General features: G+C 43.6%; 1 protein-coding gene across 1 annotated transcript; it reads right to left on the bottom strand.

Annotated features, from left to right (window-relative positions):
- Positions 1 to 2,787: 2,787 nt before the first annotated feature.
- PSEN2 (presenilin 2) lies at positions 2,788 to 18,384 on the bottom strand. Its single transcript, XM_009994781.1, is given in 10 exon segments — positions 2,788 to 2,943; positions 4,586 to 4,704; positions 5,016 to 5,135; positions 6,274 to 6,363; positions 12,836 to 12,934; positions 13,750 to 13,970; positions 14,743 to 14,810; positions 16,163 to 16,304; positions 17,274 to 17,503; positions 18,185 to 18,384. Coding segments are annotated over 10 exon segments (1,389 nt in total). The 5' UTR covers positions 18,329 to 18,384.
- Positions 18,385 to 23,753: the final 5,369 nt, after the last annotated feature.

Genomic DNA, 23,753 nt, shown 5'->3' with positions numbered 1-23,753 from the left:
AGGATTTTTCTTCTGGTACATATAAATATTTCACCTTATCTCAACACCATGCAATGCAAACAGTAAAATCATGCTTGCAAGTGACTGTATTCTGATTTGGCCCCAGAATTGGTTTTAGTTCAAAAAGCCAAACAAAAAAAAACAAACAAAACAACAAAAAGAAAATCCAAAAGATGACACCAAGCTATCTGCATGAGAATAGGGAGGCTCTACAGAGAGACTTGGATAGATTAGATTGTTGGGCTAATGTTAATGGCTGGGCTTCAAGAAGCCCCGCACTTGGGCCACAACAACCCCAGGCAAATGCTACAGGCCATGGGAAGTGTGGCTGGAAAGTGTCTGGCAGAAAAGGACCTAGGGGTTCTAATTGACAGGTGGCTGAATATGAGCCAGCAGTGTGCCCAGGTGGCCAAGAAAGCCAATGGCATCCTGGCTTGTATTAGAAATAGTGTGACCAGCAGAAGCAGAGAGGTGATTGTCCCCCTGTCCTCAGCACTGGTGAGGCCACACCTGGAGTCTTGCATCCAGTTTTGGGCACCTCGATTCAAGAGAGATATCGAGGTGCTGAAGCGAGTACAGAGGAGGGCAACGAAGCTGGTGAAGGGCCTAGAGAATAAATCTTATGAAGCCAGGAATGTTTAGTTTGAGGAAGAGGAGGCTGAGAGGAGGCCTCATCAGTCTCTACAACTACCTGAAAGGTCATTGTAGAGAGATTGGTGCTGGCCTTTTTTCACAGTTAATTAGTGCCAGAACAAGAGGGAATGGCTTCATGCTGCAACAGGGTAGGTTTAGACTGGACTTTAGGAAAAAAAATTTCACAGAAGGAGTGGTTAGACACTGGAATAGGCTGCCCAGGGAGGTGGTTGAGTCACCATCCATAGATGTGTTTAAGGGTCATTTGGATATGGTGTTGGTGGATATAGTTTAATGGGGAGAACTCTGTAGAGTAGGGATGATGGTTGGTCTTGGTGATCCCACAGGTCTTCTCCAACCTGAATAGTTCTATGATTCTATGATTCTCTCACATAAACATTAAAAATCAGCACACAGAGCTCTATGATTTTCTAGTGATTTACATTTCTAAAGGAAATATCTTTTAGTAATAATTTACTCTCTCTGCAGCTATTAAGTCCAAATATTGCAAATCTAAGAAATGAGGACCAATAACTAAACAAAGAGCAAGAATTGCTTACTTGTCCTAACTGACACACAGACAACTCATAAAAACGCTTACACATTTTTTTAAAATTTGTTTGAATCACTTGTGTGATGTCCTTGTTAAATATCAAAGTAGATTAGCTTGAACAAGTCTTCTATTGGAAAAAGCACTACCTTAAAAAAGCCTTATCTAAAAAGTATTTACAGGGATGAAATTCTGCATCTCTTGATGACATGGCATTATTCACAAAACCTTGCATAGTGTTACATTTTGAAACACTGTCACTGATCAGCTGTTAAGAGAAAACAACGTTTGTTTGTGTAACAGACACTCAAGAGAAAAAAAAACCCAACACAGAACATGGCCATTTTGACTTTCAAAAGGTGGAGAAAACAGTAAAGTTCAGTCAGACCTGTACATTTTACTGGCAAAAAGTGCTTAATTCACTTGAGGTTGTCTAAACATTCCTAGCATTAATGCTGCCTTCAGTACAGCAAGCAAAGTTTGCACTCCCATATTTTGACCCAATCTATGACAGGATATTTCCAAAACAGCCCCTTTGACCTTAAACAGGTATTTTAAAATTTGTAATAAAACAATCTTTAAACAGTACCAAAAACTAGACAAATCAAGTCTCAATCAGTATAAGAGGACCTCTTCAAAAAGGAAGGTTAATCCTCCTTTGGAGTGGTTATGACAATGCACAGAAATGAGACCAGAAATATAAACAAGAAGTTACAGGTCAACTGATTTACTGGAGTTGTGCAGTAATTTCCACCATATGGTAATTAGAGGATTATAGTACTGACTCAAAAGAAAGACTTCCAAAAAAATAAAATGCTGGGAGAAGACTGGAAAAAGTATCTGTTTTCCCATGTTGAGGATCTGATGTACTAGAACAGGCAGCCCTGCTTTCATCAGATGCCAGCTGCAGTGGTGGATGTGCTCAGAACCAGAAGCCAGATGTTTAAACATCTCACCAATGAGATCCTGCCTAGATCCATCACAACTCACTATGTCTAACTAAGGTCAAAATAAATAGGCATTTGGGGCAATTTCAGCAGAAGTTGTGCGCACAAAGGCCAGCTTATGAAATTCAGCCTCACTTCTCTAACACTCACAACCAGGTGTAATGCACTGCTCTGTTCTGTGCATGCTGACTGTGATGCTTTTCTGATTACAAGTACAAATTAATTGCACCTCATGTTGGCATAACACTTCAGAAGTGTGAAGTATTAGCAATTTTAGCATACAGTTAAACTTGGCAGCAATTCCAAGGCTAAAACAACTCCTGAGCTTCAGGAAGCACAGATCAGAGCCTTCACCTCTGCAGTGTCACATGCTACTTACAGGCTTCTGTACTCAAAACAGCCACTGTGCACATCAAGTAACATAAAAGTAATGCTCTTGACATCAGCAATGAGCCAGGTGTTTCTCTGAAGTCTGAGACTCCTGTGAAAAATGTCAGTTCAACATGTAACGTAGATTTTTTAGTACACATTTTGTCACAGACTTAGTGTTTTCCTTACAAATATATGGCACTAAGTGTAAAACTTTGTAACTTATTCCAAACAGTGCACCATACTTCACAGCAAAGCTTTAAAAATAAGTAGCTAACTCCACTTCTTCTAAATATACAGCTGGTGGTAGGCCAGGATGTCCATGAATGGTTGCACAAGGTTGTCTGTTGAGAAGTAGAAGACCAAGCCAAAGGTGATGGAGATGGGAAGGGCAGGCAGTGCTTTCTTAAAAACAGCCAGTAATAAAAGAGTTAAGCATAATCCCTGCCAGAGATAAGAGAATAAAAATCACAAGAGGATATAGTAAGAAGTCCAGAAATCTGTCTGTCATCAACAAACTAGCATACAAATAATAAGCTCCATATGCTGTAGAGCAACTGAAGCCTGACTGAGCTACCAGGGGCATAAGCTACCTTTGCCCACACCTTCATCTTTCACACAAGTTGGCCAGGTATTTTCTTCAGCAATCCTGAGCATAGACCTTTGCTGAGAAAGTGCTTTAAAAAGCTAGTGCTGACATACAGCTTAACCTGAAAGGTTAATTTATTTACAGATTATTTTACATTTTGTTCTACACCATTATGCATTAAATACTGATCCAGCAGAAAAAAGCATTTAAATCCTTGTGATCTGCACAGTTAAGTTTCACTGGAGAACTAATAGCAGCATGTACTTCTAACATCTTGCCAGTTTTCAATGCCTCTTGGGGTAAAACAAAACATAAAAAATATCCACTGCTATTTTGACTGGATTGCTTACTATGATAGGTGAATTCTGGTTTTCTCTAAATCTGTTTTTCTGGATCACACGTGAAAGCTTTTGTACATTTTGAGTAGACAGTGTGGCTAAGTGCTTTTAGGTATAAATTCTGTCTCTCATCTGAGCCCTTTATAATTCCTCCATGATGACAAAACCTCAGACACTAGGCTCCAAAATTACAACAGCACAGTATAAAAGAAACAGAATGGGGCATTTAGCCTCACAGACCAGAGCGAACATTCCCTCCAGCAAAGAAATCCTGTGCTGGACCCAAAGATACGGAGGTAGGTGATCTTATAGGTTTCTCTAACCTGTGAGGTAGGAAAACTACACTTAACACACTTTATTTATATTAGCTCATTTCTGGTTCTCATGCTTTTTGACCCATGGTCTTCACAAGTGAAAATTTCTGTCTTTCACTGTCCTTGGGATCTAAGTGGGAAAATGGAGGCCCAAGAAGAACAGGATAATGAATTTTCTTCTACCTTCTAAAACTCCTGGCATTGCCCTTCTAGTTAGTTTCCATAAGGATGCTGATGTAAACATCAAATAATTATTTTCTACACAGCTGAAAACTCAACAGTGTATAGTCATTCAACCTGGCAGGATCCAGTCATTTAGGAGTTACAGTATGACTGTCATCTGCTTTTACTGATAATTTCTATGGATTTTCAGTCTCCTGCTTTCATGTTTTTTCTTTGGTGAATAGAAGAACAAGATAGGTCTTCATCCTATTATTTAGCTATTCTCCCTAGTTAAAACAGTAGTTTTAACCAGTACTTGTTGATCAATGTGTAGTTCATAATATTGACTCTTGTGGCTGACAGAAGTCCCCAGTCTTCAACACTGAAGCAAACACACAAGCAGTTCAGCTGTAACTGCTTCCCCTGGGGCTGTTTTACCCCCACCATCTCCACACTTGGCTCTGCTTTGAGGAGTCTTCCCTCCCAGCCCATATAATTTACTTTCTCCCAGCAGCTCTTTAAAGCCTAGCTTAATAGACTGAGTACTGGGCTGGGAAATACAGCCTGCTAAACCCCTAGAACATTACCTGCAGCGATTGAGCAGTGCTCAGTTGCTGGTAGTTCTGGCAATACTGCTGTGCTAAACAGTGGGTAATGGAGCTTTTAAAGGCTTGCACACTTACTATAAGAATGGCTACAAAGCAGGCCAGCGTAGTGTTCCAGTCTCCACTAGCTGTGGCAGCTGCTTTTCCAACGAGCACACTGTAAAATATGAAGTCTCCAAGGCCCAGCTTCACACCCCCTGAAAGAAGAGGAAAAAGAAAACAAGTGTTACTTGTACTCCTCCTGTTCTGCTTCCTCCTAAACACATTCTTGCTCTCTGGAGATGAGGTGAAGGTTCCCACTTAAACTGTCAACATAGACAAGAGGTGTCACTGGAATGACAATTCCAGAACAGATACAGAGTCAGACCAAAGATCTTTGTTGCTCAACAAGTTGCAGCTCTTCAAATTAACTGCCATCAAGCCAAACTAGATAACGAAGTGTTATCCACAATCACTAAAAATGTCAGGCTCTGACTATGCTGAGAACAAGGTATGAAGCTTCCCTTACTTTCCTCCTCCTCGAGCTCCTCGAAAGAAGTGATGGAGCGGGTTGGAACAGGACTCCTTGTCTCCAATATGTGCGAATCTGCATGTGAAGGGCTCCTGTGGTTCCCTCTTCCATCCTCAGCTTAGTTCCACAAAAATAGGCCGAGAAGAGTAGACAAAGAAAACAAACAAGAGGTAGCTATATTTGTAACTTGTTTTAATGCCTGAAATCCACACTTCTGCAAAGCTTCTCTGGAAAGGATAAGCCCTTTGTTTCCTGGGAGGTGTAATTATCAAGACCAATTCAAGCAGACACATTCAGCGGCTTTGAGGAAAACAGGTCATTTACTTTTTTTAAACAGTTGGAAGGGTACATGCTCACAGCTTCTTTGGCAGCCACCCAGGAGTTCAGTGGCTTTAACAAGTGACTACAGCTGCAGTACTAAGCATTGCCCTGCACAGGCTACAATGACAAGTAAAACCAAGTAAACTTAGAATAAACTCCCACATTGTTATATTTTTTGAGTGGAGGTGCTCAAGCATTCCTTAACTGGTAGTATGACAAAAACAGATGACTGAGAAAACTGCCATTTATGATAAAAGTTCTGCCATGAATCACACTGACATTGGGGCTAGGTGTTCACATATAGTAAATGGACACATTTAATTGTTTGCAGAATTAATTTTTTGTGCCCAGTTAAACACATCTAGCAGAGCTCTTGAAGTAAACCAGTTCGTGATACAGTACTCTGACAGCTTCTGTTTTTCAGAAGTGTTTATATAAACTTTCCAGTCCACGTCAGTCGGACAGGATGCTGCCACTGCAGATGTGAGCAGACAGTGATCTGGGAGACACAGAGACATTGTGTGCCTCAGCATGTATTTTGCTCCTGTGCTCTGTCCTCAGTTTCAAAGCAGGGTTGTGTCCCTGTGGTTTGCTAGTATATTAGCTGCTTTATCCTGAAATAAGCAGCATGTTCAGTTATCAAGCCTTAGCATACATTTATTGCTTAACATAAAAACAAGTGTATTGGACACTTTTTGTTGTTGTTGTTAGTTTTTTGTTTGTTTTTTAAATAAAGGCAGCCTGAATACTGGAGCTTCCTTCTGGTTCTCTTTGCTGCCAGTCCAAACAGTATGTTTCAGCACATCACTGAGTTCTGCAACTAATGTAACAAGAAAAAAAACTGTATCCCTCAGGACTCACAGGCTTATATTTACTTGCAGTCTCAAACATGCACATTATTTCCATGGGATAGTGCTCTGTATAGAAGAGGGACATGCAAGCAAGCATGCATCCCATGTCTACTGACCTGGTTCACTTACTGCTGTGTCTGGCTTTGCCATTCCAACTGTCCACATCATAGCAGCTAAAAGGAAGAGAGAAAGATACCAAGTGCTTAAAACATAGCTTCTCTGAGCTACAGTAATCGAAGTATTTAGCTGTTTCTAAAAATACAAAGCCTTGCCTCTGTAAACGCTTTTATAACACTCACTCTGGTTGGTTTCCCTAAGCAAGATGGCAAAAAAAGGCAGTACATCTCAGAACATCAATATTTAAGAGTCAGTATAGTCATCTATATAGGCTGGAGAACACAAAAAATCCAGAACTAGGGTCCTCATCTCATCTGTTTTCTTCCTAGCTTCTGACTCTCCTTGCCAAATAAAACAATTGGTCAGGAAATGATAGCAGTACAAAAGGTAACCAGAGGTTAACTTACACAGCTTACTCCTCATGTTCTGCTAACAGTAAAACATACAAGTGAGGGACACATGGAAGTTGTCAGAATGCTAGTTTTCTCTGGTTCCTGTTTGTTTTGGTTCTTTCCTGTCAAAATATTGGCTATTTCTGTTTTGGTTTCAAGAACAACTGAAGGATATTTTCTGGGTTTATTGCTGAGATGAATCACTAAATTAAAAAGGAATACAAACCATTCAGACATGAGTGAAAGGGAACTCAAATCAGCTGTTTATTTAAATGTGTTTTTAAAGAAGCTAAACTAAACAAAAGAAGTCACAACAAAAACAGTGCCTGCTTTTCCACCATCAGCTCAGACAATTTCAACGGAGACACTGACGTTCTGCACAAGAATTTTTTGTTTGGTAATACTTGTTGAATTGCTTTCTCATTCCGATAAACTCGTTTGTTAACTAAAACGTGATAGTCTTAATCTAGATTGTCTCAGATCAGGGTAACAGAATATTTGGAAAAAGGCAGGTCAGCTAAAGCCAACAGAAGCTCTGCTTGGAACATATAAAAGCATTCATATAACATTAAATGCTTGGGAAATAAAAAAATAAATCAGTCAGGTTGAACACACCCTCAACTTAGCTCCTAACATTCAGAAATACCCATTTGTCTTATAAGCAATATAATGAAAAAGTTACTGAGGTCCATGAAACACCTGAGTACAGGTCCCATGAGTGTTGAGTTGTCTGCCTTCCAACTACCTTAAGCACTTACATGCCTCTGTGGATAAGGGCACCAGACAGCATCAGAGTCAAACAGATCAAGAAAGCCACAGAAGATATGACTGATTTTGTTTGCAGCACTATACTTGAATAGAGAGAGACCTTTGCAAAGTCAGCAGCCACACAATGAACAATAAAGGAAATATATTCTAAGCACTGTCATCCATGCAGTGCACAGAGCAAGAGGGAGCTACAGGAAGAATGGAACCTCATCACACAGTGTGTTTATAAAGTGTATGCAGAAGGATTAAGTGTATCTACCCCCCTCAGGTGGAAGAACAGCCCCTAGGGAGCGCCAGTGACCAGGAACGCAGCAAACAGAAGTAGGCAACCAGGAGCAGCAAACAGAGCGTGGCACAATAGAAGGGCCTGGCCTGGCAGTTCCCGCAGGCTGGGTGTGTGGAGCAGGGCACGGGCGCCCTCTTGGCTCAAGGTAAAAACTCGGCTAGTGATCATCCTCTCCCCGAAGAGGACCTAGCCATGTGTCTGTTGCCAGGACAGTGGCAACCCAGATGGAGGTCCCTCCCTCTCAAGAATGCAGCTGTCCAGGTCTCTGGCTGCACAGAATCTCAGCCTGTCAGTCGTATTGGAAGAGAGTAGAGGGAACACCTGCGTACGTGTGACCAGGTGAATGATTTACTCAGCCCAGTGGCTGAGCTGGGAGAGGAGGTGGAAAGATTACGGAGTATCTGGGATTGTGAAAGAGAAATAGATCGTTGGAGATTACTCTACCCTACCATTCTTGAAACAAACCTTTAAGGTGGAGGCTTCACAAGAAGTAGAGGATCCTCTGCCTTCCTGTCACCTGGCAGAGGTAGGGGACCTGAGAGAAGAGAGGAACTGGAAGCGGGTCCCTGCTCGAGGCAACAGGTGAACCCGCTCCCGGCTTCGCCCACCTTCACACATGCCCTTACAGAACAGGTACATGGGCCTGGATCAGAAAAATCAGGGAACTGACGTTACTGACAAAGGTCCGTTCAGGGAGCTGCAGAGGCAGTCTGCCCCATGCATTAGGACTGCTTCTGCTAAGAACAAAAGGTAACTGCTGTAGGAGATTCTCTTCTGAGGGGAACTGAGGGCCCTACACACCAGCCAGACCCAACCCTCAGGGAGTTCTGCTGCCTCCCTGGGGCCCAGGTTAGAGATGTTACTGAGAAACTCCCAGGTCTGGTGCAGCCCTCTGATCACTGCTGCTAGTGGTCATGCAGGTGGGCACTGATGAGGTTGCCAAGGCAAGTCCCAGGGTGATGAAAAGGGATTTCAGAGAACCAGGCCAAATGCTTGCTTTGCACAGGTGGTCTTTTCCTCAGTTCCTTCAGTAGCAGGAAAAGCTGAAAGGCCTAGGAAAACACAACTGATTAATGTAACTTGGGAGGGGGCTGTAGCTGGGTTTGAACTAGTGGGGCATTGTTCTAGTATTAATGAAGACCAGAAGGCCTCCCACCTCCCAAGGGTTCCACCAGTGTGCTCAGCTCACTCCCTGAAATGCCTGAACACCAATGCACGCAGCATGGGGAATAAACAGGAAGAGTTAGAAGTCTGTGTGTGGTCTAAAGGTTATGATATGGTGGCAAGTAGAGACACGGTGAGACAGCTCACATGACTGGAATGTGGTCATGGATGGCTATCTCCTTTTTAGGAAAGACAGGCCAGCAAAGCAAAGCGGTGGAGTTGCTCTTTATGTGAGGTCTGTCCAGGGGCCAATGAGGAGCACTGGGAAGTCTGTGGGTACAAATTAAAGGGCAGGCTGGCGTGGGTGATACAGTTGTGGGGGTCTATTACAGACCTCCTAATCAGGATGAAGGAGTTGATGAGGCCTTCTACAAGCAGCTGAAAGCAGCCTCACAACTACAGGCCTTAGTCTTCATGTGCGATTTTAACTACCCCAATATTTGCTGGAAGGCCTACACAGCCAGCCTTTCACAGTCTAGGAGGTTCCTCCAATGCATCAATGATAATTTCTTGACACAAATGGTGGACAAACCAACTAGGAGAGGAGCATTGCTTGGCTGCAGTGATCACGAGACAGTGGAGTTCAGGATCCTGTGTGGGAGGAACAGAATACCTAGCAGGACCAGAACCAGAACCCTGGACTTCTGCAGGGCCAACTTTGGCCTTTCAATCAATTATTAAGAGAAGTCCCATGGGACAGGATACTAGGTGGTAAAGGGGCTTAACATTCAAGGACCAGTTCTTGCAGGCTCAGGATCAAAGCATCCCAATGAGTAGGAAACCAAGTAAGAGAGCCAGAAGACCTGCATGGTTAAACAAGGAACTGCTGGGCAAACTCAAGTGGAAAAAGAGAATCTATAAATCATGGAAGGAGCGGCTGGCCACTTGGGAGGAATATAGGACTGTTGTCAGAGGATGCAGACAGGCAATTAGGAAAGTAAAGGCCTCCTTGGAACTAAATCTTGCTCATGAGGTTATACAATAAAAATGGCTTCTTCAAATACATTGCAGAAAAAACTAACACTAGAGGCAATATAGGCCCACTGCTGAATGAGGTGGGTGCCCTGGAGACAGAGGATATAAAGAAGGCAGAGGCACTGAATGCCTTCTTTGCCTCTGTCTTTACTGCTGCAGACTCTCCCCAGGAGCCCCAGATCTCTACAAACCCAGAAGTCAGGATGAAGGAAGGGTTTGCTTTGGTAGATGAGGATTGGGTTAGGGACCAGTTAAGCAGTCTGGACATCCATAAAATCATGGGTCTGGATGGAATGCACCCATGGGCGCTGAGGGAACTGGCAGAAGTCATTGCTAGGCCACTCTCCATCATCTTCAGTAAGTCATGGGCAACAGGAGAGGTGCCTGAGGACTGGAGGAAAGCAAATGTCACTCCAGTCTACAAGAAGGGCAAGAAGAAGGACCTGGGTAACTATAGACCAGTCAGCCTCACCTCCATCCCTGGAAAGGTGATGGAACAACTTGTTCTTGGCACTATCTCTAGGCATATCAAGGGTGAGGTAGTCATTAAGAGCAGTCAACGTGGTTTTACCAGGGGAAAGTCATGTTTGACCAACCTTATAGCCTTCTATGAGAAAGTAACTAGGTGGATAAATGATGGTAGGGCAGTAGATGTGGTTTATCTTGATTTCAGTGAAGCATCTGACACTGTCTCCCACAACATCCTCATAGACAAACTGAGGAAGCATGCTCTTGATAATTGGGTAGTGAGGTGGATCATGACTGGTTGAAAGGAAGAAGTCAGAGAGTTGTGGTCAATGGGACAGAATCTAGTTGGAGGTCAATGACTAACGGAGTCCCTCATTCTTCAAATACATTGCAGAAAAAACTAACACTAGAGGCAATATAGGCCCACTGCTGAATGAGGTGGGTGCCCTGGAGACAGAGGATATAAAGAAGGCAGAGGCACTGAATGCCTTCTTTGCCTCTGTCTTTACTGCTGCAGACTCTCCCCAGGAGCCCCAGATCTCTACAACCCCAGAAGTCAGGATGAAGGAAGGGTTTGCTTTGGTAGATGAGGATTGGGTTAGGGACCAGTTAAGCAGTCTGGACATCCATAAAATCATGGGTCTGGATGGAATGCACCCATGGGCGCTGAGGGAACTGGCAGAAGTCATTGCTAGGCCACTCTCCATCATCTTCAGTAAGTCATGGGCAACAGGAGAGGTGCCTGAGGACTGGAGGAAAGCAAATGTCACTCCAGTCTACAAGAAGGGCAAGAAGAAGGACCTGGGTAACTATAGACCAGTCAGCCTCACCTCCATCCCTGGAAAGGTGATGGAACAACTTGTTCTTGGCACTATCTCTAGGCATATCAAGGGTGAGGTAGTCATTAAGAGCAGTCAACGTGGTTTTACCAGGGGAAAGTCATGTTTGACCAACCTTATAGCCTTCTATGAGAAAGTAACTAGGTGGATAAATGATGGTAGGGCAGTAGATGTGGTTTATCTTGATTTCAGTGAAGCATCTGACACTGTCTCCCACAACATCCTCATAGACAAACTGAGGAAGCATGCTCTTGATAATTGGGTAGTGAGGTGGATCATGACTGGTTGAAAGGAAGAAGTCAGAGAGTTGTGGTCAATGGGACAGAATCTAGTTGGAGGTCAATGACTAACGGAGTCCCTCAGGGTCAGTACTGGGACTGGTGTTGTTCAATATTTTCATCAATGACCTGGATGAGGGAACAGAGTGTGCCCTCAGCAAGTTTGCTGATGATACTGAGAGGTGTGGCTGACACACCAGAAGGCTGCCATTCAGTGAGACCTGGACAGGCTGGAGAGTTGGGTGGGGAGAAACTTGATGAAATTCAACAAGGCCAATTGTAGAGTCTTGCATCTGGGGAATAACAACCCCATGTATCAGTACAGGTTGGGGGATAACCTGCTGGAGAGCAGTGCAGGTAAAAAGGGACCTGGGGGTCTTGGTGGACAGAAGGATGACCATGAGCCAGCAATGTGCCCTTGTAGCCAAAAAGGCCAATGGCATCCTGGGGTGCATTAGAAAGTGGGTGGTTAGTAGGTCAAGGGAGGTTCTCCTCCCTCTCTATTCTGCCTTGGTGAGGCCACATCTAGAATATTGTGTCCAGTTCTGGGCCCCTCAGTTCAAGAAGGACAGAGACCTGCTTTAAAGAGTCCAGCACAAAGTCATAAAAATGATTAAGGGAGTGGAACATCTCCCTGATGAGGAAAGGCTGAGGGAGCTGTGTCTCTTTAGCTTGGAGGAAACTGAGGGGTGACCTTGTCAATGTTTACAAATACGTTAAAGGCAAGTGTCTGGAGGATGGAGCCAGATTTTTTCAGTGATGTCTAGTGATAGGACAAGGAGCAATGGGTGCAAACTGGAGCACAGGAGGTTCCATGTAAACATCAGAAAAAACTTTGCTGTGAGAGTGACAGAGCACTGGAACAGGCTGCCCAGAGAGGTTATGGAGTCTCCTTCTCTGGAGATATTCAAACCTGCCTGGACATGTTCCTGTGTGATGTGCTCTGGGTGACCCTGCTCTGGCAGAGGGGTTTGACTGGATGATTTTTCAAGGTCCCTTCCAACCCCTACAATTCTGTGATTCTGTGATCATTTAATCAGAGAACTTTTCAAATGCTAATACATCTAATACAGGTTTGTGTAAGCAGAACAGAGGCATGTTCTGCACTGTATTAACAAAAGGATAAATCTACTTTTGAACATTGCAGCTTCATGAGGCAAATGTGAGTTCCTTTTGGCTAATGAGTTAGCACCATTTTAACTGATAAACAAGGCCTTCTGGAAATGGTCTGTACCAAAATATAAATATGCAACAATCTTAGGGTATGGAACCAACTAACATAGGCCTCTTTGGTTTGACAGAGAAATAGGTCGCAAGTTGAATGTGTTTAAAACCACAAACATTTTAATCTTACTCACAGGAATATATTAATGCAGGAAAAATGGGCTCATTTCTCTCCTGTGCAGTTTCTACCAGCATTCTCAGTGGCCCCTTTGGACAGAGAACAGCCATCAGATCTGCAAAGAAAAAAGGGCCAGACAACCTCATCTCAAACTATCATGCATATTTTACATTCTTTATCTTCAAAAAGCTATTCTTTCATCAAAATTTCATCTGTCAATATTAAGTGGATGATTTCCTGAATTGCAGATTCTGCCACTTTGCATAACTCTAGTTGTTCTAATCCCTGAAGATGACATTCACTTAAAATACCAACCTCGTGGCTTAATGTAATAATAGGAGTTTTCATGGTCTTTATTCTGTAAAAAGCCACATTCTTGCTGTGAAAGCAGATTAGTGCATCACATGCAGGTGTTTAATTAGAGGAAGACTGGGGGTACTTTGTTCATGTTCCACAATCCATCACTTACATTGATTTCTGTGTTTCACGTGAAGGCCGGCCCCTGGTCCCCTTCCTCTTCACCTAATCTCCCTTTCCTGTCAGAGCTCCACACCAACATGACTGTTACCTCTCAGCTACCTCTTGTTCTGCAGGTTCTCTTGAAACTTTTCACTCATACAAAAATTCATGATCTCTCAACAGCCTTAAATATAACATGCAAGACTGTCAGGTTGCTACAGATAAAAATCTAACCACCTGACCACACAGATACAGTTCAGTACTTCCCAGACTTAGTGTTCCAGTTTTAAAGACATGGTAGGAATACAGTACCTACATGAAGAAGTTAGAGTCAGGGAGTCAACTTAGTTGCCCTTCTGCATCTTTCTAAAGCTGTTATCACTGTAAAGTTGTCTTTTGAACAAAATATGCAGTCCTAAGACTGCCTCAGAGTAACCTTTCCACACCTTGAGAATCACAACCCAGACTTACCATAGATGGAGATTGCACCTAGAATCACCCACGCTGACCACTCAGGTAGATATTTAATGAAAACCAGTGCCATTAGAGCACTGATCATAATGAGATATGCTTGCTGGAGCTGCAAAGGACCTTTCCAGTGTATGCAAATCATTCCAACTGCTCCAAAATTCCAGATGATTAAGAACAGAGTTGGGTAATCCATGGCCACATTGTACGTCTTCAATACTTCACTGGAAGACAAGAAAATTCAGCTGGGCAATAAAATCAACTGGCATGCAAAGCATCCTACTATCTATAGTTAAATAAATAAGTCTACTACTACACCAGGAGCAAAGAGGATAGAAACAACTCTCATCATGAAAGGGAAACCTGCCTTGTGGCCAACTGCAGCTCTTAGCTCTCTGTTCCTCCTGCAGATGGAGTGTGCGCAGACATGCGCCACACTGCCTTAATCCTGAGGTCAACAAGGTTTGACCAGGCAGAATTTCAAGTCTTAACTGAACATAGACCTACAGCTATGTGACTCTAGGCAGTAAAGAAATAATGTCACCCCACCAAATGGACAATGCTCACAGTTAAAGATCAAAAGTTTTTTAAAGTGTCACCTACACTTTAAAAACTTGGGCCTACCCGAGTTGGGAGCTAAAAAAAGGAGCTTGAAACCACATAGTCTAAGGAAAAGGCAAGACAAATCAGAAAATCAACTCAGCACATTAAGTTCCTTTTCACTTGCTTCTCAACATGTAATCCAGGTCTTCTGTACTATGAGGTTCACTCTGTTCATGTCATGCTTACAGGATCATTTCCTAATGATTTCTGTAGAGTGGCACTGTAAAGTCAGGTATTGCCTATTAAAAAGCTAATATTCAATTTTTTAAAAAAGAACTCTAGCTCATTCCATTTGGAGAAGGGGAGACATTCCTCTCATTGTTCAAGACAGGGATTTTCTGCAGAGGTGAAGGTGCCCCGAACTGCCAGGTTACTTACACCATTCTCACTTACCCTAGATAAATGTAGGTAAAGAGGAAGAGCAGCATCAAAGATGACAGGATCAGCCAGCCATGGATGAACTGAGGGCAAGAAGAGATGGTGATTCAAAGAGCCATTACCCTTTGCACAGGCTGCAGTGCTCTGCATGCACTATTGATTGAGTTTCCTATAGTCCAACAGTTTCCTTCAGCACTGCTTCTCCAGTTCCCAAAGATCCTCCTTCCCCACCACCAGAGATGGAGGAGGGACAGCCAGTTGCTCCGAGTTCTCCCAAACTAGTTCATTTTGTATTCTATCCTTTAGTGTTTGTTCTTGTTGGTTTGGTTGGGTTTTTTTAGTCTCTTCCTATCCATTTCCATGGGTACCCATACTAGCTTAGACAGGTAATCACATTCTCTCTGCTCGGTGGGGAGGAGGAGGGGTTTGCTCAAGGCTACACAATCAATCCATCTCAGGGTCAAGTTTAAAAACCAGCAATGGCCAGTGCCTCTCCCTCCAAGCCTCATCACCTTCCACCAGAGCCTCCAGAGGCATGAAGCTTCTCTGAAACTTCCTAAGAAAAGGCATTTGCAGTAAATGCTACAACTTAGATCATAAGTACAAACCATAAAACTTCTTGATCAGACTACAACAAAGTAGTAGGCTTCATTTTTAGGAGTCTACCTTAGTAGTGTCCTGGTTTCAGCTGGATAAATTTTCTTCCTAGTAGCTGGTACAGTGCTGTGTTTTGCATTTAGTATGAGAACAATGTTGATAACATACTGATGTTTTAGTTGTTGCTAAGTAGTGCTTATGCTATGTCAAGGACATTTCAGCTTCCCATGCTCTGCCAGTGAGGAAGTACACAAGAAGCTGGGAGGGAGCATGGCCAGGACAGCTGACATCAACCGACCAAGGGGATATTCCATACCATATGACATCACGCTTAGCATATATAACTGGGGAAAGGAGGAAGAGGGGGACATTTGGAGCTATGGTGTTTTGTTTTCCCAAGTAACCATTTCATGTGATAGAGCCCTACTTTCCTGGAGATGGCTGAACACCTGCCTCCGAATGAATTCCTTGCTTCGCTTTGCTTGTGTGCACGGCTTTTGCTTTACCTATTAAACCATCTACATTTACCCATGAATTTTCTCACTTCACCCTTGCAGTTCTCTCCCCCATCCCAACAGGGGGGGAAATGAGCAAGCAGCTGTGTGGTGCTTAGCCGCTGGCTGGGGTTAAATCATGACAGTTCTAAAATAACAGCAAAGCGTATCTGGGGACACCGCTCTACCACTGCTGGGAAAGGCTTCTGTACAATGCGATCCTTGCTATGATCAAGATGTTGACTAGCCAGTGCAGTGCCTGTATTTCTCATTGATATGCAAGCCTCACTTGAACTCCAGTTCACAGCATATAGGTGCAAAAGGCTCTGGAGTGAACACTTTACCTTGTAGCAGCGATATTTGTAGAGCAGAACTAGGAACACAGTCATTACAACAATGACGCTGATCATTATAACAGTGTTCAACACTGAGTTCAAGAGACGCTGGCCCACAGATGGGGTATCCTCGCTGAAAGGGGTGTAGATCCTGCAATTTAAAGCAAAAAACATGTGAAGTACATATATTCTCTTCTAACTAACTGTCCCAAGATAAAACCAGATCCGTGTATATGGGAAGGAAAAGGAGATAAGACTGCCAGGGACAGCAACCATGAGGTGCATTCCCTAAAGGGCCTGGGCCCCAGTTGATAATTAACTAAAGATTAATTGTATTTATCAAAAGCACATTCCTACAGAGAAGCTGTGCCTGGCAGAGCTCTAAATGAAAAGACCTAGAGTATAAACGACTTTAAGTTTAGTAACTTATCTCAAGGCCACAAATTCTTACTGTATGCTCCTGACCCTCTCCAAGATAATTACAAGGATACATCCCAGGTACTGTCTGAAAGGGAAGAACCCTTTCTTTCTACACTTGGTAGCAAAGTCTTGGACTCTCTTACCCCTTTTCACCCTTAACAATCCCATTTTGTTTCCTTTGGCTTAGCTCAAGCAACCACAGTTCCCATTTCTCCACTCACCACGTGAAGTGCAGTTAAGAGTCTCAGGAGTGCTCTTGGGCACAGTCAACAAGAGCTGGATGGAATTACGTATGCACACCATGAGTCCTCAGGAATCAAAAATGAGACACTCATCCAAATGAACATGCTATTCCCTGATGGCTGCCAGCTAGTGGGTGAAAAGACTAGGAGTTCAGCCTGGACCTTTAATGCTGCAGTATAAAGCAACTTCATTGTTAGGCTGCTCACAGGCTTCACTTAGGGCACCCTAGTGACAGTGTTAATGAATCAGTATAACGCAGGTATGGACAAACTTACACAGGTGAGCACAGCATACCTCAGTAAGATCTCTGTATTTTTACACAGTCATCTTTAGCTATGTAAACGTTCTCCCTACCTGCCAAGGAAGCAGTCTGTGTACACAGACGTATGTGTGTGTAATGTACACGTAAAGCTAGGGATCCCACGTACTCAGAGGCTGGTTTGAAGACCCCACTTACAGCTGCCCGTTTTTCTCCGTATAGAAGCGCACTGACTTTATGGTGGCGACGACAACAATCATACAAAGGGTGACAGGCACAAAGAGCATGATTACATGCTTTGCTCCATATTTCAGAGTCAGTTCCTCCTCTTCATTTTCCAAGGTGCTTTCTCTCATTGGAACACCTGAACCAGACACATCTCCATCAGCAGCATTGTTAGGGCTATGGCTGCCACCTGTTCGCCTCTTCTGAAAAGAAAAATTAGTAAATACATTATGCTTTCTTTTCTTTGCTTTCAAAGCTGCATTCTACTGTATCTCAACTTGTTCCTAATAGGAAGGGTACCAACTGAACAATACAATTAACATTTCATTACAAACAGGCTGCAATGGAGTTTTTAAACCAAAACCACAAATGCCTAAGGGCTTCTTCATGACTAAATGTATAGATGGACACATGCATGTGAGGAGCAAGGTGAACAGAAATCAAACAGACAAAATGTCATATGAGGTGGCATAAGCTTGATCAGTTCCTCATCCCACAGCAATGCTGTGATTGGTTTATCCCACTGCTTTGCTGGCAGCAGGACTAGATTCTGCTCTAACATTTGCTGCATTTGACTAGAGCAAATAAAGGCTTTCTGGCAAAACAAGAAGACTGAAAAGGATATCCTACAAGAGTCATACATGCATCAGGTCCTGATTAAAAGCCTTTATCTTTATTAAAAGGAAAGAAAAGGAAGGAGTATAAATGGAGATAAAAAGGGGGGAAAGTCACAGTGGAAGAAACAGGAACAAGCACTGCTGCTGGCCTCGAGAGTGACACCAGTGAAACAGCACTGGCCAAAGTCAACCCTCAAAGCCAGTCTGCTGGGAGGGATCTGTCATCATACCCCACTTCTTTACTCCCCAGTAAGGATGCATACCTACCCTATGTACCTGGGATTCCCCAGCTCCTGAGGCTTGCAGGCCATCCTGGTAGGAGGGTATTGGAGGGCTCTCTGCAGACATCAGGGATGTTCTCTCATTGCAGGGCTCCTCCTCACTGTCAGAGTTAGTCATGAATGTGATCATTATCGTTTTCCCAGGAAGCACTCAGGAGAAGCACAGCCAAGCACTACTCAAGGCTGAGGGGATAAGCACAAGGAATGACAAACTGTGAACACCGCAGTGCAAACAACTGGAAGTCTGAAGAGGAGACAATTTCAGCCTGCAGGCTACAACACAGTATATAACTCCATCTCCTTCGTAACAGCTGATTTAGCCTGCTGTCACCTGACATGAGAATTCATTCAATTAAAGTCACAGTGACTTTTGCAGTCAGGGAAAACAGCAAAATTTAATACTTCTTTGCCATGGCATTCACAGTTGCTGCCTCCATTTTCCCCTCTCCCATTAGAGCACCTTCACAAAGGAGGTTTCTCACTGCTTACTGCTTGCTTTGTGTGGGCCAAAGCTTCACCTCAAATGCTGGCTGCCTACTAGAAAGCTTAAGACTTCTGTTCTTTTACAACACTCCTGCAAACACCAGGTAGCAGTTTATTTGTAAGCTGGAGCCTTGGCTTTACATAAGCCACTAACCAGGAGTTACACACTACCTTCCATCTTACAACTGTTTATTAACCAGATGAATGTCTTAAGCAGTTCTCTCTGCCCATAGACAAGGAGAAGTTGGTATAGAAAGGGAAAGATCTGTCTCCTTTGCTGAGCAACTTTTTTTTTTTTTCCTCCCTATGTTGTCTCCCGATTGAAAGCAAAACTACTTGGGATGGGTAACGACTTGGAGTATAAAAGTGGGGGCTAGAAACATTTGGCCTTTTTCCACCTCCTGCTGTGCAGAAAAACAAGGAAAGCAGTGGCACAGCACAGAGAGGAAAGCAACAGTTCTTCTTTCTAGACACCAGAGAGAAGAGGTGCACTGCCTTGGATACTGCAAAACAGCCTTAAAGCCAGGATTTCAGAACCTCTAATGCCAAGTGATAGTAAAATTCCTTTTAGACTTTATTACATCATATTAACAAAATAACTGAAGTAAACAGGGATAATTCAGTCACCTTTTGATTCTCAGCCACCTGTTCAAAAGCAAAACCAGACCGACCTCTAATGCACTGTAAAGTTGTAATGTCTACAAGAGCACTTCCTCTCCTATACAGTATTTTAGCCAAATATCTTGCAAGCAAAAGCTTGCCTCAGGACATCCAATTCAGAAGAGGAAGCTGAAGAAGCCATGTGACTTGGAAACAGTCACTGAGACATGACTTGTACATCCACAGTCCAACCAGTGCACTATGCTGCCTACCAGCCAGCTTGAGAGGTCAGATACTTTGAAGATCTGCAAGATATTCTTGCTTTTTGCTAAATAAACTGAAATGCACTTTGGAGGAAGAAAAAAGGGAGAAGTGGGAAAAAAACCCTTTATTTCACAACACATCTGGAACCATCAAGAAATTTTAGAATGTCAACTCAGTCTGCTCAAGTGAAACATTTTTCAGATATCTGCTTCTCCCCTGCCTTCTCTTCAATCTTTTTATTATTTTTTCCTTTTTTAGTGATAAAAGAGTTACAGTTACAGGAAACAAAGGAGTAGTCCTCAAGCCAGGCTAGTCACCTTCATAGAAGTACTGTGTTCTTACTGAGTGTGACACATAACACCTGCATTTTTGTGGTTATTTCTTATAGACCTCGAAATCTCCCCTCTGGGTGCTTAACATGTTCTCCCCACATAATACACGAGGCTCCTCATTTATAGTTGAGAGCTGAGATTCTGGTTCAGTTAGAGAATTTAGGCCTTCTTTAAACAAGTTGGGTACACGAAGTCATCCCATCATGACATTTTCTGGATATGTGAACAGGTGAAGTTATGCATGCCATGGGATTTGTGACCCACAGAATTTACGCAACTCAAAACCTTTTACACATGTCAGAGAACAGGGAGGAAATAAAGATCTACTATCCAATAGTTTGGAACCAATATTAGTTTTTAACAACCCAACAAAAATATTAAAGAACTTTTCCCCCCAGTATTTAAGAAACTGCAACACAATTTTTGCTATATGAACAGTGCGATTCTGCAGAGGATTTAGAAGGGACAGCAAAATAGCCTTCTTCCAACTAGCCTAGTTTCAGTTGTGCCCACTGGAGGCACCTACCAATAGCGAAAACACAGTAATAATTACTAAGCTCCACAATTACATGGAAAAAGAACCTTATATTGTAAGACAGCTTTTTTAAAGCAGAACATTTTCTGTTATTCTTCCTCAACAAGGCTATGAACAAGTGCAAAGATCACAGAATTTTAGGGATTGGTTGGAAGGGACCTCCAAAGATCGAGTTCAATCCCCCTGCCAGAAGCAGGACCAAAAAAAAACTAGGGCAGATCACTCAGAAAGGCATCCAGACAGGTCTTGAAAGTCTCCAGAGAAGGAGACTCCACAACCTCTCTGGTGAGCCTGTCCCAGTCTCTGTAACCCTCACAGTAAAGGAGTTCTTCCTCATGTTGAGGTGGAACTTCCTGTGCTCAAGTTTTAATCCATTGCCCCTCGTCCTATCACAGGGCACAAGTGAAAAGGGGTTGTCCCTGCCTTCTTGATGCCCAGCCCTCATGTATTTATAGACATTAATTAGATCCCCCCTCAGTCTTCTCCTCTCTAGACTGAAAAGTCTCTAAGCCTCTCCTCGTAAAGCAGGTGTTTCAGTCCCTTAATCATCCTTGTAGTCCTCTGTTGGACTCTCATGCAACAATACTTCTGGTCAGTGGGTAGACTCAGACCTCAACACAGCTTTAATGTCACTTGTTTACAAGGCTTTGATTTCCCTGAAGGCTGACACAAAAAGACCCCAACATAGCTGGGATCTGAAAGGAGTTCAATCCTTAGACACTGTATTCACAGCTGCCTTACATTGACCTAAATATTCTGTCCTGCCAAAGGGATTGTCTCAGCTCTCTCAGGTGCCAACACTGCATGCTCATCAGCTGTCTAGCTCTTTTGAAAAGACAATGGGCAATTGTTTTCCTTCACTTCCGCAGAGCCAGGCTCCAGCAGGACAGGCTCCCAGGCTGACTATGCAAGCCACCCCAGTGCCAGTGTCAGTAGGAGAAAAAAGGAGCACTGAGCCATCCCCTTTCCAGTAGGGTCAAGCCTTACAGTGGCAAGCTCTCTGCTCTTCATCTCAGGTCCGCCACACTTATGGCAGTGTGGCTCTTAGCTAAGCCAAGGGATCTTTGATATACATTTTGCAGAGGTAGGAACATCAGCCTTCCCCCTCTGCCCCACCATCTAATGCTCCACTTTGAACTGGCACCAAGGCCATGCTGGCTGCTGGAGAAAGAGAGATTTGGTTTAAGCAGTCTGTCCCTTAAGGGGAGGAAGGACCAGCCTGGTCACTCACACACACACCCAGCACAACAGCAGCATTTAGGCTGAACAGAGGGAAAGCAGAGAAAGGCTCTGCCCTAGGGGCTTGCTTTCCAAACAGAAAGGGAGCCACAGAGCACCAGGCAACCAAGAAAGGGGCAGAATAAGCCACACTGTTTTCTGACATTGTTTCACCAGCTAAACTAAGGTAAGGAGCCTTGTGGACGTAATTTCTGCTTCCCAGGGACACTGGATAACCCCATATGAATTACATCAAATACATCAGGGCACACCAACTATGTTTTCTTAGGCTGAGCTTAAAAGGGGAAAGAACAGTTCAGAAAAGGAAAGCATGGAGGACTGAGGCAAGCACAATACCTATCTGGCTATAGGAACAAGAGGAGCTTTGGAATGGAGAGGGATGCAGGCTGTATCTACATTCACAGAAAGCTATAGAACATGTTCTATCAAATACAGTAAATAAAGCCAGACCATTGTCAAACTGACCTAGGAGGTTGCAGGGTATCAGGCAATGTTTCCTCTGTGAAGGGATTCAAATCATTAGTTCCTGTTCAAAAAAATCACACAATGTTTAAAAGCCAAAAGACCAAACTCTCAAAACTGTGTAACAAAAATTAAAGGGGACAAAAACTAGGTCAGTATTAAGTACATGTTATAACGGAGCAGCTGAGGTGGGAATTCAATCACTCCTGCTTTGCAGCAGTCTTATGAAGTCTGCAGAAGAGCAGAGTCAACATTTCTCTCTTTCCAGATGTCCTTCGTGCAAGGCACCTTTCCTCAACTGCAAAAAATCAGGTGTATAGATTTTGACGAAACTGGAATAATACGCACTAACATCAGAGTCTAGCCTCAGTTTGCCTTTTAATTTCATGCTGCATCATCAGTGTGCTGCAAACAAACCTAAATCCTCTGGTTTGTATTTCATCTATCACAAACAACACCCATAAAACTTACATCACAGAACAGCTGGTACAGACTGGCAGAATACTTAATAATCCACCTGAAGAGTTTAAATTCCTGCTTATATACATTGTTCTCTTTAAGAGAAATAGTCTTCCTTTGCTATATTTAGACCAAGAGATAGCTTTATGCTGATATTGACAGCCTCATGTTCTCCTATGTTTCAGTGCTGTCACTAAACACAAAGTAAACACAAGGAAAAGACACTAAGAAATTCTAATTAATAGGGCCAAAAAGACTACCAGCTTCTTGCAAATAAAGCCAAAATGTGCATGCTGATAAGCAACAGGAGACTTAGAACACACTTCAATGTTCAAAAGCGAACTTGCAAATGATATTCACTTTCAGCCTTAAAATGCAAAAAAAGCAAAACCAAAACAACAAAGAAAGCACCAGATGCTATGGGAAGTTGTAGTGATCTGTAGCCCTCTTTCTCTGTTTTAGGGCATGTCAACACAGCTGAACCAGCTTTGCTTTCTTTTGCTCCACAAGAAAGGAACCCCACATATGCCCAAAGGGTTTTTTTGCTGGCAGAGCTGAAATTAGACCTTCCCCAAGAAGGACCCACAGCCCTGCAGACCCATTTAAACCAGTAAAACCTCAAAGCCTGTGTCAGACTTCACATGTTGGCCCTCCTCCATCTGAGGGCACCTGAGCCAGCAGGCATTGGAGGTGACATATGGGGGACACCCAAAGACACTTGTGTCAGGGCTGGGCTCCCACCTCCAAACCCAGGTCCCGGGCTACTGGGGACAGCCACGGACGGGTATGCAGAGCCCTGGGTGCCCCTGCTGCCCCGCAGGTCCCCTGTACGCACTAGGGCTGGCTCAGCTTCCCGGTCCTTTCAAGCACATGGCCAGTCCGGCCACCACACAGTGGCTGAGAGGAAACAGGTGGATAGACAACAGGCGCTTGGAAAAAAAAACCACAACAAAAAAAACCCACCCAAAAAACCCCAACACATACACAAAAGCAACAACCCCCCCCCACCAAAACAACAACAAACGCAAACGCACACACCCCCGCCCACCAGCCAGAGGTTTCAGACGGGGTCAGGAGACCCTGCGCCCATACGGGCGCTCCCCTCACCTGCCCTTCCTAACGCTCAGAAACCGGCCCGCCCCGGAGGTGCCGGCACCGCTTCACAACGGAACCGGACTGCG

The sequence above is a fragment of the Chaetura pelagica genome, unplaced genomic scaffold (assembly GCF_000747805.2).
Source record: "Chaetura pelagica isolate M959 unplaced genomic scaffold, ChaPel_1.0 scaffold2, whole genome shotgun sequence".
NCBI lineage: Eukaryota > Metazoa > Chordata > Aves > Apodiformes > Apodidae > Chaetura > Chaetura pelagica.
This window is presented reverse-complemented; position numbering and strand designations above follow the sequence as displayed.